Below are 16985 nucleotides of genomic sequence, written 5' to 3'. Positions count from 1 at the left end.
TAAGGTGTTTGTATGTATTCGAACAGTGAAGGGTTAGTGAAACAGTGAAAAAGAAATTATTACTCCCCAAAAAAATTCCGTAACTTGAGGTTCAACAATTTCAAAAGCCTCTTTTTGTTTAAAGATTACATAAGATAGCAGTTTAACTACATGCTTCAGTTATCATCTCATCTGTCCTGCTTCTCGTCCCCAGGAGTTCCTGAGTGATAGAGAGCAGGGCCAGTCAAAACTGAACGCTGTGGTGGTGAGCAGTGAGCTGGTCTCCAGTATTGCTGCTAAAGACAGAGTTGATGCAGTTCGGGCTAAAATGAACAGCGCCAGAGAGGACTGGAAAAATATTATGTCTAACCTGCACAATAGAGAGACAAGTTTACAGGTAAGCACCTAAGCATCTTTTCCCCCATTTTGTGTTTTTCATCTGAGACATTCCCAAGGTAAACATCTGTGGTATATTAATTATAAAATAAGTGTAGGTATCTTCCTGAATCTACAATCCAATGTAGCCAGCAGACAAAAGGAGAGCTTCAGGCCTTTGTGGCCTTTCACAGCAGCCTTTAAATGTGTTTCAGAACCTTCTGTCTCAGATGAAAGACTTTGAGACAAGTGCTGAGCCTCTTCAGGAGTGGCTTAATGCCACAGAGCTTGCCGTACAGGAGAGCAGCACACGGCTCCACGATCTCACAGCCAAGAAGCAGGAGCTGCACAAGCTACAGGTACCAATGCCCACAGGCCACTGAGCTTGGAACATCCCTCTCCATGAAGACCACTCATGTTCAGCTGCAACACCCACAATGCTAGAGTACCAACCCGACCACCGCTGCCATTCACAGAACCTCACCGTTCCAACCCTGCTGGTATAGGCTTAGCTAGCACTATGCCCAAAAGCTGCCAATAGCTTACTTGTGCATTGCTGCCATCTTTCTGCTCCTCTTTGCTACTCATAAATGTGTTTTTAACGCAGTGCCAATCACATTAGATAATACTCACCTTATTTAGAAGGTCTTTTTAGAATCTATCCACTGCTTAAACCTCTGCTATTTCCAGAAGCCTTGCTTGCACGTCATGACCACCAAGAGCTTTTCAAACCATAACATTGGCCAGATTCTCATTCTCTTTCCTTTCCTGACATGTTGTCATCTCTAACCCCCTGGTCTAAGTGTCTGAAGTTAACTGTCTTATGTCTCTGTGCCAGCTTGCCTCTTTGATAACCTGCTTGTGCTCTTCCAGTCTGTGCTAGAGGAGTTAGCCTCTCAGGAGGTTCAGCTGAACAGGCTGAAAGAGAAGGCCCAGCTGTTGTGGGATGAACACGCGGCCGGCAAGGGCTTTGTGCACCGTGTCTCGCAGCTCTCCGCTCAGTACCTAGCTTTAACCAACCTGACAAAGGTAAATAATGTATGCCTGCCAGTCTGCCTTCCCACTGGGGCTCTTCTGGGGGTAGAGCTGGAGAGGAGACAGAGGCACTAGACTGGATGGAGCTCTGACTTTCACTTAACATTATTTACAGTTGATAAAACGTGAAGGTACTGCTCCATCGTAGTTAAATACTAATTGTCCATGTCACTGTAAGGTTTGTTATACAGAGGATACACAAGCTCATTTCCTTAATCTCTTTCATACTAAATACTTATTAGTCATGAAGGAATTTGCATGTTTAAATATCAGGTTGAGTCTATGCTGAATTGTCATTAAAATGCATTACTGGATCCTCAAATGGTAATTTTCTGGTTGTGCCCTGCTTTGTGGGTCTGCAGGAAAAGGCATCGCGAATCGACCGAATAGTCACTGAGCACCAGCTCTTCTCCCAGGGGTTAAAGGAGCTGCAGAACTGGGTGGCTGACACCAGCCACATGCTGCAGACTTACTGCACCCCCACTGCTGACAAAAACGTTCTGGATAGCAGGATGATCAAGCTGGAGGTATAGAACATCACTGGTAGTTTTCCAAATTAGAATTATCACTTTGAATTCCCAATATATATTATGCACGTGTGCATGTGTGTGAATTTTGCACCAGGCCTTGCTGACTGCTCGTCAGGAGAAGGAGATCCAGCTGAAGATGCTGACCACAAGAGGAGAGTCAGTTCAGAGAAACACCTCAGCTGAGGGAGTGCCTGTGGTCCATAAACACATACAGGACCTAAAGGATTCTTGGGATGCCTTGCTCTCTGCTTCCATCCAATGCAAAAGGTTAGTTCTCTACTATCATTACCAACACCTAAGGCTGCATTTTCACTGTCTTCACAACCTTGGAGTATTTTTCTCATTGTTTACAATGGAAAATATGCGTTAATGCATGTTTCAGACAGTGCTGATAGCTAAACATGTTTTTACCACTCAGAACATCAAACGTTAGAAATTGAAAATATTTAAACGTTTGCTTAAGAGTGCCATGATTCAAACAGGTTTTAAATAATTTCATAACAACAGTAGTAGCCATGACCAAAGCATCTGTTTAGCTCTGCTTCTGACTTACAAAGCTGGTCAGTGGACACAGTAGTAGCAGCATGTAACTGATGCTGCTACTGCTTTTGCTTCTACTTTTATAACTGCCACTATTGCTACTACTACTGCCTGATTGTCTGACTATGTTGCACTCATGAACATTTACAGTCAGCTGGAGGGCTCCCTGTCTCAGTGGACCAGTTACCAGGAGGACGTACGGCAGTTTGTGGCTTGGGTGGAGCGTGTGGAGGAGAGTCTTGATCCCACTGACAAACAATGCTCAGAGATGAGAGACAAAACTGCCAACCTGAGCAAAGCCAAGGTACTGCCATCTTCTCACATGTCCAGTCATATACTGTAGATGCTAATAAGACTAATGTATTAAGCTGACACTTTGAAATTGAATTGACATTGAAAGTGACTTACAAAAAGTACAGAGTAAGTTTAAATTCCAAGCAGTAAATATTACAAGCAATCAATATTAGGAGTACAAGGGACAAAGTCACAGTAGCCAGACAATAGGTGTATCAATAGGTAGAGACTTGAAACATGTACAGTTGATTGAAGATGTAACCCTTCGTCCCTGCTGTTATTTCAGTTGCTGTATGAGGAAGTGCTCAGCCACAGCACCCTGCTGGACACCATCACTGCAAAAGGTGCCAGTATGGCTGAGCACTACGTCACTCAACTGGAGCTCCAAGACCTACAAGAGCGCTATAACACTGTCAAAGACAATACCATGGTAGTAAGACACATCACAGCAGCAGAGTGTGCACAGTGCTAGACACTGATGCAAGTTCTTCAGTGCAGTGCAAAAACCACTTCAAATCATTATCCTCACTGTGTTTTCAGAGGGCAGTGGGCAAAGCGGAGGAGCTGGTGAAGGCCCACCAGGAGTACCAGCGAGGCCTCCATGCATTCGAGGACTGGCTGGAACAGGATCAAGAGAAACTGGGCTGCTACACCCAGCTGGAAGGAGATGTCGATTCACTGGAGGAGACGCTTCAAAAACTGCAGGTCCGAAAAGAGATCTTTCCAAATCAATGTAGTAATGTTTTGGTAAATGCAGATAACAAGGTTATCAATTATCCATGCCTGTAGCCTGAAATATACAATTCCATAAAAATAATAAGATTTTAGACAACTGAATATACTGAGCCATATCTGTATGTAACTATACAGGAACTGCAGCTGCATTGCACAGAGGGCCAGGCTTTGCTCAACACCTTGCTGGTCAGTCGAGAATTGGTCATTCCCTGGGGGCTGCCCCAGATAGAGGACCGGGCGCTGGAGACAATGCAGCAGGAGTGGAGGCTGTACCAGGCCCGGCTGGCCGACACCCGGGCCCAGCTCAACAGCGCTCTGGCCAAGCTCCGACAGATGGAGCAGAAGTTCCAGCGTCTCGACAGCTGGCTAAAGGGCATGGAGACCAAAGGGCAATTGCGCAACCACCGGCGGTCTGACCGCGCCACCAAAGACGCTCAACTGCAGCTGATAAAGGTTAGCATTGATCAGTTCAATATGTGCAGAAGGTCGAACAAATGCAAAACGGCACAGTAGTGCGCTGCTGTGATGCTTAATCGATGTTGCAGCACAGCAAGACAGTGATTCATGATGGTAGCCATAGAGCCAATGTAATTAGAGCTTGGACATTTCATGCAGTTTTAAGCTTTAAAAAGCCTAAAAATACCTAATACTGCAAAAATGTCCATTTAGCATGTAATTTACTCTAGGATTGGGTCTAAAAATGTATTTTAAGTTTAAAAAGTACGCCAATGTAGTGAGAATTATTTTTTTGCAGTTTCATAGAATTTTCTTGAAACTATTATGTGTACTTCTCATTTATGACAATGCTGTGTTTATTAGATTAAGTGATAAAGTTATCAGAGGGTTGTCTCAACATCAGTGATGATACTTTTTTGACCAGAGCTGGCAAGAGGAGGTGCTGGTGTACCAGGAAGAGATGGAAGGCCTCAGTGTCCTGGCTCAGCAGGTTCTGGATGAGACCCACATCAGCAGCCGGATCAGCACCAGAGCCACCCAGATTACAGCCCGTTACCACGCCCTGCTTCTGCATTTACTGGTAACAACTGCTTGGTTGTTGGAGGGATCAAACCTATGACCTTTCTATTATGGGATGGTCTCTCTAACCAATAGACCACCTGGATCTCCTATGTAAAATCTTTGCTGTAAAAACACATTTTGAGTAGTAATTGAAGAGGTGTCATCAATTTTGCTAGTCAAAGCCTTCGTCTCCCATAACTTTGGTTTTTCCTCTTTCTCTATTACAGGAGACCATCAAACAGCTCCAGGAAGAAGTGTCTTGCATTGAAGAGGCACAGAGTGTCTTCGGTACCTTCTCAGACTGGCTGAGCACAGCACAGAACAACTTCAGCACTGTGGCTATCAGCATTGACATAGTGGACCGCATTGCCATGGAAAGAAAGATGAAGAAACTTGAGGTACACTCATCACACACCCATCAGTATCAGACCCAAACAACTGCTGTCAGTTTAGCACTGAATAATACCACTTAATGTATCTTTCAGGCTCTTCAGGCAGACATGGAGCAGGGTCACACCTTCCTGAAGACAATGAGGGAGAAGACCGAGCGAGCCATGGCATACTTGGAAGAGACTGAGGCAGAGCAGCTCAGGGAGGAGGTGGACACCCGACTCTCCCAGCAAGAGGAGTTGATGGCAGCTCTGCGCATGGAGCACAACGCCCTGGAAAAATGCATCACACTCTGCAAAGACTTTATGGACAAGTACAAGGGTCAGGCTCAGTGGGTCACCGAGACCAAGAACCTGTTGGCGTCGACTGTAGAGCCCAAAGCTGAACTCTACCAGAAGAAGGCTCAGCTAGCCAAGTACAAGGTAACTTACTTAACTGTACACTGCTAATTTTACCTGCATTGTGTTTAGCTTTTTCTCTTATTGGGAAGCAGTGAAAGCGGAGCATGAAAACTGAATGATTTGATTTACATCTGCATGTTTTTCTCTCTCCATGTATGTAGACCATCCAGCAGACGGTGCAATCTCATGAGTCATCGGTGAAATCTGTCATTGAGAAAGGAGAGGCTTTGCTCGACACGGTCCGCGACCCAACCATAAATGATAACATGAAGAAGCTGCAGGCAGACTACCGAGACCTCTGCATGGCAGCTAAGGTATGGGTACTACTTAGCTGCTACTGCAATTTTTGCTGTTGAAGGTGTTTCAAAACAAACAGACCTTAACAATTCCATCAAGAGTTTGTGGTATTGAGTAGAAATACCATACCTCAGCTTCCATCAACATACCACCGACATCCATAAACACTGTCAGCAGAGGCTCTCTGCCATCCGGAAACTCCTGTATAGGAGCATCATAGAGCCCATTCTCCTCTGCTGTTCCACATGCTACATCACATCTGTCACTAACAGGAATAAACTCCTCAAAATCACACACATTGCCTCCAACATCATTGGTCTCCCTGCTCCCAACCTCCCAGCCCTCATTGACAAAGCCATCACTTGCAAAGCACTAATCATAGCACACAACCCCAGCCACGCCCTTAACCCATGCTTCACCCTACTTCCATCTGGCCGGAGATCCAGATCAATCCATCCATCCATCAATCAATCCATCCATCCATCTATCTAGACATTTTCTGCATGACCATCATACTGTGGCTCCACTTTGGAGCAGTTAACTTTAAGGATACCTTAAAAGCCACTTACCTGGTCTGTAGAAAAACATGCCCTACCTGTGATGGTCTCAGAGATTTGCTGTCTGTTTTCTCTCAGACGCAGGTCCAGAGCCTTGTGGAGTGGGTGAAGGAGCACGAGGATTACAACAGCGAGTTGCAGGAGGCAGAGAAGTGGCTTCTACAGATGTCCAGCAGGCTGGTCACCTCCGACTCCATGCAGACCAGCAGCATGGAGATGGCCACTCAGCAACTTGCCCGACACAAGGTAACCGATGCCATAAAGTCCTGTAAGAATTCACATTGTTTTTCATTCTAATGTTGATTATGCTGCAGTTTTATTCCACTCCCCTTTACTCGAACATCCAAGCCAGGTTCCTACTGTACAAAGTGTGTTATCCACTGTTTATCAGGCAATAATGGAGGAGATAGCCAGTTTTGAGGAGCGCCTCACCAGCCTGACGCAGAAAGGAGAAGATCTTGTCGCCAGCTGTACAGACCAAGTCCAAGCTAAGATCAGCCAACAAGTCCAGGCTCACCAACAGGGAACCAGAGACAGCTACTCTGCCATTTGCAGTACTGCCCAACGTGTGAGTAATACAAGACTTCAGTCAAAGAGATTCACCATATTTCCTATTTGTGTGTCTTCATTTTCACACAAACCTGACTCATTTAATTTCATGAGAACAAAGCTTTTCATGGTCTTACCTCTCCTTGTTCAACAGGTTTACCAGAGTCTGGATCGGGAGCTGCAGAAACACGTTAACCATCAGGACACTCTGCAGCAGAGCCAAACCTGGCTCTCCACGGTGCAGGAGGAGCTCCAGCTGAATGATCAGCCACCGTCTGGTCTGCAGGAGGCTCTCAAGCAGGTAACTGACTGGCAGTGCAGCTTCACCTTTCCGAGCACCTTTCTTAAAACAAGTTGACAAAGTACTTCACAACCAGTAAAAAAACCAAACAAACCGATAAAAAAAAAGCACATTTCCCCCACAATAATTTACTTGTGCAGTGGCAAAACAACAACAACACACAGAGGACAGAACGAGGACACACCACCAGGGGATACACATATTTTAGGGAATACAAATATCCCTATTAGTTGCAGGAACTACTGTTTCTGGGTTTCTTCAAGTCCACATAATATAGCATACGACAGACATGGATAAAGCCTATTTCCAGATTATACCATTTTTCAATGGAGTTCTTTCTATGTATGTGATAATAATTACCACATTTGTGTTGCACTTTTCTCCACAAAATTGGACAATGACCTATTGAATAAAGATACCTCAGTGGAAAACATGGAGGTTTAGTCTATGTCTGTCAACTTATAATGTATAATTTTGATCCATTACTTTTGTATGTACAGGTGAAGCACTACAGGGCCCTTCAGGAGCAGGCCAGCACTTACCTGGACCTGGTGTGTTCTGTCTGTGACCTGTCTGATGACGCTGTGAGAGTGACAGCTGCTGAGGTCCAGCGGGTCAAACTCACGGTCAGTAAACTGTTACCTCCTTGTCCATCATGCACCTTCAAATATTAATTTTCAGTTTTTTAGGATGGTTAGTATATCTTCATAATCAAAATGATATAGACTTCAGTTTCATGATACGTGTGTGTGCCTGAAGACAGCCAATCTGGCGATACCCTTGTTGTTTATATCATCCGCTTCATGAGCACCTTACGTTTTTTTGACTAGAGTCTACAAATTCCATACCTTCTGAGCACTCGACTTTTTCGCACTAAGGTTTCATGATACATGCTGATACATGGCAGGACCTTACACACAGTGCAAAGCAACTGTACAACACATACTACGGACAGTAGACTGTACACATCACCCTACAAATATGCATTCAACATTCAGTCACTACTGTAGATGCACTCAAGCAGCATGGCATACAGAGTAACTGCAGCTCTGGTTGAGGTATGGTGAGCGTCCAGCAGTGTATTGGGCCATTTTTCCGGGGATGAGATGCATGAAATATGTCTTGAGCATTATAGAATATGGACTTTGTCGGCAGTGAAAGATTCTGCAAATATTCAATGTAGAAATGTGCTTTTACAGATAGAGGAGAGGATGTCCAATGCGCAGGTGCTTTCAGAGGGCTGGAGGGAGATCAAGGAACAGAAGCAGGAGCTGTCCAGCCTGTTCCAGGATATGGAGCAGCAGCTCCTCAGCTTCTCCAGAAGGCCTGCAGAGCTGGAGACCAAGATAGCTCACAACATGCTGTCACAGGCCAAGGTAGGGAACAACCATCTCTCCTCTGACAATGTACACAAAGGCCCCCAAAGTGGGACTCTTTTCCAAATCACCTCCCTTCTGTCTTTTTCTCATTATTACAGATACATTTTTGATGTAGCTTCTGATCACACTGAAAATGTTTACATGCAGTCTAATAATTTGTTGATTAGACTAACTTGTTAAATTAAATAATCTATATACACTAGAACTGCACAAGAGTAATTGAACTGAAAATTTTGTACTAGGTTTTGACAGCAAGGTGTCCCGCTGAATAATCTGTTTGAGAAAATCTGTAAAATAGATTTACTGCAAAACTTGAATAAATTGCAGTCATTTGATTTATAACCCTTCATATCATTTAATATTTTTTGCATATCAAACTACATGTATTTTTTTTATTATAATTAACATATAAAAATGCATCTTTGTATACAGCCTATATATGCAGCTTTGTACTTGAACTTTAAGTCTAAACATGATTTTCTTGCCCATATTGTTTATCTAATACAACTTTCTGACTAATATATTTGGGTTGTGTAGAGATTAGAGAGATCTGTACAATGTGTGCATGTTAGCATACTCATTGTTTACCATCCAATACAACCCATTGCATGTCCAACAGGAATTCAGCCAGCAACTGCAGTCAAAACAGAGTATCATGACTAAGATGACAGAGAGTGTGAGCAGATTGACGGGGGGCCAGGACTCTCCAGAGCACGCAGAGCTAGGCCGTTTGAGCCATACCTGGCTGGAGCTCTGTCACCAGGCCAACAAGCTGCAGAGCCAGAGAGAGGAGGATCTGCAGAGGGCTAAGGAATACCACGACTGTATCACTGCAATGGAGGCCCTGTTTGAACAGGTGTCCAAGGAGTGGGACAATCTGGCCAGGTGGGGTTGTAAATAAAGCATACATTAAATCACAAATCAGATACTTTTATATCCTCATTGCCATCATTCTCATGACAAGACTTTTGCTGTTTTCGTTCTCATTGCTACAAATTTTGCTGTGAAAAAACTGTGTGGGGAAACTGTGTGAGGACTTCTGTGCAGGGAAAATCGGATCTGTGTAATACCACTAGTTCAGCAATAGCGGTTGCCATCAAGTACGTCAGAGCTCAAGAACATAATTTTGAATACCATGGCAACTGATTAAACATTATTTTCAGCAGTTGAACTTAACTACAGAACCCCTATTGAACTCCCATAGTTCTATAGACCAAAGTATATAACTTCTGTTGGTAAGCTTGCATATCTTCAGTACAATATTTGTATAATTAATTGTTTAATTGATTTTGTTGGTGCCACAGAACCGATGCTGAAAGTTCCTCTGAGCATTTGGAGGCATTACGGAAACTTGCAGTAGCTCTGGAAGACCAAAAAGGAACTCTGGAGGACCTAAAGGACCAGAGACAAAAAGTCATCCAACATTTGAACTTGGATGACAAGGAACTGGTAAAAGAGCAAATCAGTCACTTTGAGCAGCGCTGGTCTCAGATGCAAAACCTAATTGAGAGGAAGATCCAGGACTCAATGGTGACCCTGGAGGACATGGGCCAAGTAGAGGCCCGTCTGAGGGAGGCTCGGGATTGGGCAGAGGAACAGCAGCCTGCCCTGTCTGAGGCAATGAAAATGAGTCCTCCTCCAGAGCTGGCTCAGAGCTTCCTGTTTGATCACCTGAGCATCTGCAGTGAGCTGGAGGCCAAACAGCTCCTGCTGGCCCAGGCAATGGCCGATGCTGACAGGGTGCTGGCCCACCTTGGCCTCAATGAACGGCAGCGTCTGCAGCATCTGATTGCAGACACCCAATCTGAGGTGGAATCTCTCAGTGTGAAGGTGGTGCAGCGAAGGAAACACCTCAGCAAGGCTTTCACAGAGAGGACACAGTTCCTGATGGCTGTGGGCCAGTCCATTTCCTGGGTCCAGCAGAATGAGAAGAAGGCCCAGGCAGAGGAGTACATTGCTTTGTTGCCTGATGACCTGGCCAAGCAGGTTCGAACATGTAGGAACATCCAAAGCAGTCTGAAGGCCTATCAGAGCGAGCTCACCTCCTTGTGGTCTCAAGGGAGGGACCTGATGAGGGATGCCAGTGAGGATGAAAAGAATGAGATACTCACAAAGTTGCAGGAGTTGCAGAACATCTTTGACAAAACTCTACACAGATGTGGCCAGAGACTACAGGAGCTTGAAAAAGTACTTGTGTCTAGAAAGTATTTCAAGACTGATCTGGAAAAAACATGCCAGTGGTTAAAACAAGCTGATATAATCACCTTTCCTGAAATCAATCTAATGAATGGAGATGCAGAATTGGAAGCGCAGCTATTGAAGTATCAACTGATAGTCGAGCAGGCAATTGAATATGAGAACCTCCTCCTCATTGTGCAGAGAGCTGGCCAGGAGATACTGCCCACTCTGAATGAAGTAGACCACTGCTACTTGGATGAAAAACTCAATACCCTCCCCCAGCAATATAATAGCATATTAGCGCTAGCCAAAGAAAAGCAGGAAAAAATTCAGCAGGCCATTTTTGCGAGGAAGGAGTACACCTCTTTCATAGACGTCACTCACAGAGCACTGAAAGAGCTTGAGGAACAGTTCAATAATCTAGGGACACAGCCTGTTGGCCTACAAACAGAAGAGGTTGTCAGTTTGCAGAGTGATTACAAAGCAATTCAGGTAGATCTCAGCAACCTGGGTCTAGCTGTGAGTGAACTGAACCAGAAGAAAGAGGGTTTCCGTAGCACCGGTCAACCATGGCGCCCAGAGGAGATGACCCAGCTTGTGAGCCTGTACAACGGCCTAAAGAGGTTGGTTGAACAGAAAGTAGAGCATCTAGATGACACGTTGGAGTCATTTGAGGACCACAAGGCAATGGCTATGCAGGTTGACTCTGAGTTGAAGGCCACTAAAGAGCAGTTGGTAAAGGTTAACGCAGAGACCCAGTCAGCTGAGGAGAGGTTGAAGAACTACCATGCTCTGGCGGGGAGTCTCCAGAGCGCCAACTCTCACTTGTCCAGGCTAATGGAGCAGATGGACACTCTGGCCCCTCGTGTGGAACAGACATCCCACGATGCCTCCAAGGATCAAGTGGTCCTGTGGCAAGACGAGCTGCGGTCCTTGCAGGCTGCAGTGGGAGAGCTGATTGAAGAGTGTGAGAACAGGTTCGTCCAAAGTAAAGACTTTGAGACAGAGATGAAGAGGACCCTGGACTGGCTGCAACACGTCAGGGATGAGCTGGGCTGTGCTGTGATCGTGGACGTGAGGGTGGAGAAGGTGCAGGAGGAGATCAGGAAGCAGCAGATCATGCAGGAGGAGGTGCAGTCCAGACTGAGAATTGTGGCTGCTCTTAGTAGCAGGGAGAAACAAAAGTATATCAGTGCCAATGAGCTTGTCCCAGCCCACGTGGACACAAGCCTAGAAGAAATGGCAAAGCTGCAGGCCGATGTTCAGAAAGCACTGAGCTCCAAACAGGTGAGATTATCTTACATTGACTATACTGTAAAATATGGAAATAACACATTTCATTATGGTGAAATGTTTGATCAGTAATGTTATTCATTATAGTCTCCTTAATGACTAAATATCTCATTTGTCATTTGCTATGAAGCATCAGAATAATGCGCTCAAATGCATGCTGTTGCATTCAGGGTGCATCAAGATTTCAAAACAAACTTCGCACTCTCTAACTAAAGGCAGTTTATATATACACAACTACTAATCATTCCAGAATCTGCAATCTTTTTATACTTAGACATATCAGAACAACAATTTCTCATGTTTTTTTCTCTTTTGCGGTTGTATCAAGATTACACTGGAACAAGCGTTGGTGTTGTGCCAGAAGTACCACTTCAGGATGCAATCAGCCTGCGAATGGCTGGAGGATGCCGTGTCCTTCCTGCAGCAAGCTAGCCTGGGTGTGGACGTGGAGAACTACGAGGAGTGTCTCCGGCAGCAGGAGGACATCATGGCCACAGAGCAGGAGTTCCTCACCCACCTGGAGGAGCTGGAGGCCCTGCCACCGCAGCTGGAGAACCTGGTGAACCCCACAGCCAAAGAGCAGCTCAAGGTGAGCGTGGAGTCCGCACAGCAGAGAGGCGTGGAGGTCCGAGACCAGCTCCAGTGTCACCAGGATGTCCTTCACAGGTAATGGGGAAGAAAGAGAGTGACGGTGTAGGTGTTATGTAAGGGGGATATAATCATTTTGTCCTACAATTCCTTGTTGCTGTTAATTATGACATTCTTTCCACTAATGTATACTGTCGTCCTCAGCTGTGTGGCCCAGTGGAAGTCGTACCAGGAGGCAAGACAGACTGTCATTGAGCTGATGAATGAGGCTGAAAAGAAGCTTACCGAGTTTTCTACTGCAAAGGCAGCCACAAGCCAGGAGGCCGAAGAGAAGCTACGGAGTCATAGGGTCAGTCATTTTCCATACAGATGAAAATAGGTGGTAAAATGGTTGACAGTATTAATTTGCTCGTAAACATCTTACACAGTGGAGAAATTACCAGAAAATCATATCTATGAATGCTATGATCCTGTTTTTTTTGTTTTTTTCCAGTCCCTTGTGTCACTGGTGAATGGTTTCCAAGAGAAGCTGAGTGGTTTAGAGGAGCAAGCTGCTCAGCTGGAGCTGGTGGGGAGCGATGCCAGCAAGGCTACCATCAGCCGCTCCATGACCACCGTGTGGCAGCGCTGGACACGCCTACGCAGCGTGGCGCGGGGACAGGAGAGGGTGCTAGAGGACACGGCACAGGAATGGAGAACTTTCAGAGAGAAGGTACACAGACTAGAATAAACTAAATAAGTAGAAAGTAGCTTTAATAATAAATATAGCTTTACACTAGCATTTGAACTAGTTAACGTTGCAGATAATTGTATGTTTTGTATCTCCTTCAAGTAGCCCTACCTCTGACTTCTGCCTCAGTGAAATTCATTATATTGCACAGTGTTCATAAGTGTCGTTTTGTATAGATGGTGAAGCTGAGGGCAGTCTCTGATGAGCTGCAGAGTCGTTTCCCCGACAGTGCAGTGGAGAAGGCCTCCAAAGCCACCCTGCAGTCTCTGTTGGACCAGCATGACTTGCTGAGCCAAGATCTGGAGAGAGAGCTCTCCTCCCTTACGCTGCTGCGCCAGTACGCCCTCAGCCTACTGCACGATGTGGAAGTGCCTTCACCAACCAATGAACAGGATGAGCTGCCCAGCCTGAAGGAGATCAGATCTGTACAAGACCATCTGGACAGGTACTAACTGAAGATACACTTGCAAGTCTGTTGCTGTAAATAAGATCATCTGTCAAGACAGTCAATCAAGACAATGCCCTAGCAAGGGTGTTATTGTACATAAGAAGTGTTTTATAATTCAACTGCATGATTAAATATACTTAAATGATATGACATGATAGATGATATGATATGATACATGATATTAAAAAACATTCTGTGCAATTTAGAAATCAATAAAGTATATTTTGTGATACAGAATATGGCTAAGAATTGGTTTGTTTGCCTCCAGCCTCCTGACACAGTCCAGGACCAAGCGGGCTCAGGCAGGGCAGGAACTGAGGGACAGAGAGGAAGTGGAGAAGGACCTGAGTGTTGTAAAAGCCTGGATCCAGGAGACCAGGGAGCTTCTTCTCAACCCCACGCCAGACATTGATTCTCTACTGCAGGAGCTTGAGGTAAGCTGGAGCAGGAGCTGGCATGTAAAGAGAGTAATATAAACTTTTTGAATATGTACTACTTGAACATACAATGCATATGATAAATTAGAAACATTCCTATCTGAATAACTGGTGTTTCAAATGATATGGATTCCTTGATAGAATGGTTACATGGGTCCTTAATTTCTTGTGTACAGGTTGTACATGGCGATGTGATCACTTATCGTCAGAATGTGGATAAATTAGCCGAGCAGCAGCAGAGCAAGTACCTGGACCTCTACACTATTCTACCCTCTGAAATCTCCATGCAGCTGGCCGAGGTCTCGCTCGCATTGGGTGCTATTGAGGACCAGGTATCATCAGAATAGTTTTGAATGTTAATAAGACCTAATAAGACCTGAGGCAGCTGATATAAAAGTGTCTACTAAATGTCATGTAATCGCTGTTGGGTGAAAACCTTGTATCTCCAAAATGTCAATTTTCAGGAACTAAGAAAAACAGTCTTGTTTTTAGCTTGATGACATTTTTGATGTTATCCAATGGGTATTTAAAGGGTTTCATAAGCAAAAGAGGTCAGAGAAATTTCTCAACCCATAGAGGAACATACAATCTGTCAACTGAAGTGAAAACATAAAAATCTCCAAAATTGAAGTTTTCACCCGACTGCAGCGATATTTTATATGTTGATAAATGTTATTTCAACTGTAATTAAAACACGTGTAGGTGTATGGCATTTGTTTATATTTCTTATATGTTCCAGGTTCTTTCCAAAGAGAGAGAAATTCAGAAAACCAGAGACATAAAGGAGGACTTCAGCTCGAGAATCCATGACATGTCTGAGAAACTCAAAGCCATCTCCGCTAAATTCAAAGAAAAATCCCCTGATGTTGATCATGCCAAAGAAGAAGTCAAGGTGGGTTAGCTGAAGTTGAAGCCATGTCTTAATATAATAATAATATAAGAAATAATTGTAAATGCTTTACTGTCAGGGGCATTAAATGTTGTGTATTACATATTCTATTTCCTTTCTCAGAGCATGGCTGAGGACTTGGACAGCTGTGGTCGCACTCTCTCAGAGTTGGATGCTGCTGTACAGGAGTTTGGTCGCAGAAACCCCCTATTGGCCAAACAGCTGAGCGACTCCATCGGCAAGCTATCAGAAATGCATCACCACACAACTCGGCTAGCAGACTGTAGGAACAACTGGCTCAAAAAGGTTAGTAGTTTTTCTTAGGTTTTCTATACATAGTACAGTCATTGTGCTCATGCAAATGTTATTTTATGCTACATCATGCGTAAAATTGTGTTACATATTAAGGTGAGCATGCTTTATTCTGTTGTGTTGTGCCATGGTACCATATGGGCCCTCTTTTATCTTGGCTCCTCAGGCTGTCTGCTATTTAGATGAGTATAATGAGATGCTGGACTTCATTGTGAGGTGGTCGGAGAAAGCCAAAAGCCTTGTGAGGGCGAACATCATCTGGAACTCCTCTGTTCATCTGCAGGAGCAGATAAGGATGTACCAGGTGAGTTGGAGATCCAGACATACACCCTAGATTGGGTGCTTTGATTTTTTTTTTTAAACAAAGGATAGTGGGTAGTGTACCCTCCTCTGTGTTAGTTTTGGAAGGGAACATGTAAATAGATGGATGACAGTACAGTATGAGCCGGATTCAAACCTAGCAGAAACTGGCACATTGGCTGTTGCAGGGATTGAACCTGTGACCTTATGGTTACAGGACAGTCTCTCTACCCACCAAGAAACCTTACCACACACCCCCTTCATTCACTGCCTTGTTATCCTGTGCTCAGGCCGTCCTGCGTGAGTCTCGGGAGCTCCATGGCGACCTGGAGTCCATGGGGGAGAAAGTGGAGCTTCTGTCTGAGGTGCTGCAGGTCGAGGCTATGAGCCAGCAGGTGTGCGAACTCAGCCGACACACCGAGGAGCTTCAGCAAAGCATCAAGACACGGCTGCAGAGCCTGCAGGACGCAGATAAGGTACAGAGATACGGTTATTGATCCCTTATCTCCACACAATTATTTGTAATATTAATGTATTACCTGCATGCCCTGTTTTTAATACACTTGTCCAACACAATTTCCCTGGAGGATTGCTAAAGTCTAATTTGTAGCTTGTGCCTTGTACACAAGCTTTCAGGGATGATTCCCATATGCTGAGCACTTCTAGTAGCACCTTTGAGTCCACCTTTTTCAGTGTTAGTTATGTTTTAGTAAACGTGTCCCCATTGATACAGTATATATGAGCAGATAAATAAATGATAAATATATAATTGACCCATGGATGATATGTCCTCAGAGTATGGAAGCCCTGGAGTATGAAGTAAAGGCCCTACACGTTGCTCTGGAGCAGGTCCAAGCCACACTGACCTCACCAGAGTTGGCACGCCAGAGCCTCAAAGAACAGCTGGCTCAGAGACAGGTAACCACACAACACTGAAACACTGAAACGCACCCGTGATAATAGCTTACAATCTATTATGAAGCACCACGGATGCTTACTTTGCACATTCTAGCTTGTTAAAAACAAACAATGTAAACTTTCCCTCTGTTTTTGCAGCGTCTGCTGGCAGATATGGAGAGCTTCAAGCAGCAGGTGCAGGCAGTGCAGTTGTGTCAGAGTGCTCTGCAGGTCCCAGAGGAGGTGATGCCCAACCTTGCCATCTGTCGCACGGCTCTGCGTATGCAGCAGGAAGCCAGTCAGTTGCAGCACATAGCCATCCAGCAGTGCAACATCCTACAGGTACAGTAGAGGGTACTGTTGATGCAGAACAATAACAACATGTCATGTTATTGTCAGTCTTGTGTTCTGACTCAATGTGTGAATACAATATGTTAGTGTCAGTAGGGAAGCACGTCTACCTGAGTACCTTGAGTCAAGATGCAGCCAAATAAGTCAAATCACAACAAGAAACCATTAAGATTTACTTTGATG

General features: G+C 44.7%; 1 protein-coding gene across 2 annotated transcripts in view; it reads left to right on the top strand.

Moving 5' to 3' along the window:
* syne1b (spectrin repeat containing, nuclear envelope 1b) overlaps positions 1 to 16985 on the top strand; it is an 89494-nt gene that overhangs the window by 36614 nt on the left and 35895 nt on the right. For both annotated transcript variants that reach the window (XM_078289338.1, XM_078289337.1), the window contains 32 exons: positions 194 to 376; positions 570 to 713; positions 1228 to 1383; positions 1752 to 1916; positions 2014 to 2186; positions 2610 to 2763; positions 3040 to 3183; positions 3294 to 3458; positions 3624 to 3941; positions 4369 to 4524; positions 4733 to 4903; positions 4991 to 5317; positions 5458 to 5610; positions 6229 to 6396; positions 6542 to 6718; positions 6854 to 7000; positions 7501 to 7626; positions 8200 to 8376; positions 8999 to 9264; positions 9684 to 11844; positions 12179 to 12516; positions 12643 to 12787; positions 12932 to 13150; positions 13345 to 13613; positions 13885 to 14050; positions 14230 to 14385; positions 14793 to 14945; positions 15066 to 15248; positions 15421 to 15558; positions 15845 to 16030; positions 16350 to 16472; positions 16611 to 16793. In XM_078289338.1, the coding sequence (XP_078145464.1) occupies positions 194 to 376; positions 570 to 713; positions 1228 to 1383; positions 1752 to 1916; positions 2014 to 2186; positions 2610 to 2763; positions 3040 to 3183; positions 3294 to 3458; positions 3624 to 3941; positions 4369 to 4524; positions 4733 to 4903; positions 4991 to 5317; positions 5458 to 5610; positions 6229 to 6396; positions 6542 to 6718; positions 6854 to 7000; positions 7501 to 7626; positions 8200 to 8376; positions 8999 to 9264; positions 9684 to 11844; positions 12179 to 12516; positions 12643 to 12787; positions 12932 to 13150; positions 13345 to 13613; positions 13885 to 14050; positions 14230 to 14385; positions 14793 to 14945; positions 15066 to 15248; positions 15421 to 15558; positions 15845 to 16030; positions 16350 to 16472; positions 16611 to 16793 (7890 nt within the window). The remainder of the gene's footprint in view (positions 1 to 193; positions 377 to 569; positions 714 to 1227; positions 1384 to 1751; positions 1917 to 2013; positions 2187 to 2609; positions 2764 to 3039; positions 3184 to 3293; positions 3459 to 3623; positions 3942 to 4368; positions 4525 to 4732; positions 4904 to 4990; positions 5318 to 5457; positions 5611 to 6228; positions 6397 to 6541; positions 6719 to 6853; positions 7001 to 7500; positions 7627 to 8199; positions 8377 to 8998; positions 9265 to 9683; positions 11845 to 12178; positions 12517 to 12642; positions 12788 to 12931; positions 13151 to 13344; positions 13614 to 13884; positions 14051 to 14229; positions 14386 to 14792; positions 14946 to 15065; positions 15249 to 15420; positions 15559 to 15844; positions 16031 to 16349; positions 16473 to 16610; positions 16794 to 16985) is intronic.

This window comes from Centroberyx gerrardi, chromosome 17 (assembly GCF_048128805.1).
Source record: "Centroberyx gerrardi isolate f3 chromosome 17, fCenGer3.hap1.cur.20231027, whole genome shotgun sequence".
NCBI classification, from domain to species: domain Eukaryota; kingdom Metazoa; phylum Chordata; class Actinopteri; order Beryciformes; family Berycidae; genus Centroberyx; species Centroberyx gerrardi.
The sequence above is the reverse complement of the archived record's forward strand: the minus strand, read 5'-3'. Positions and strand labels throughout refer to the sequence as shown.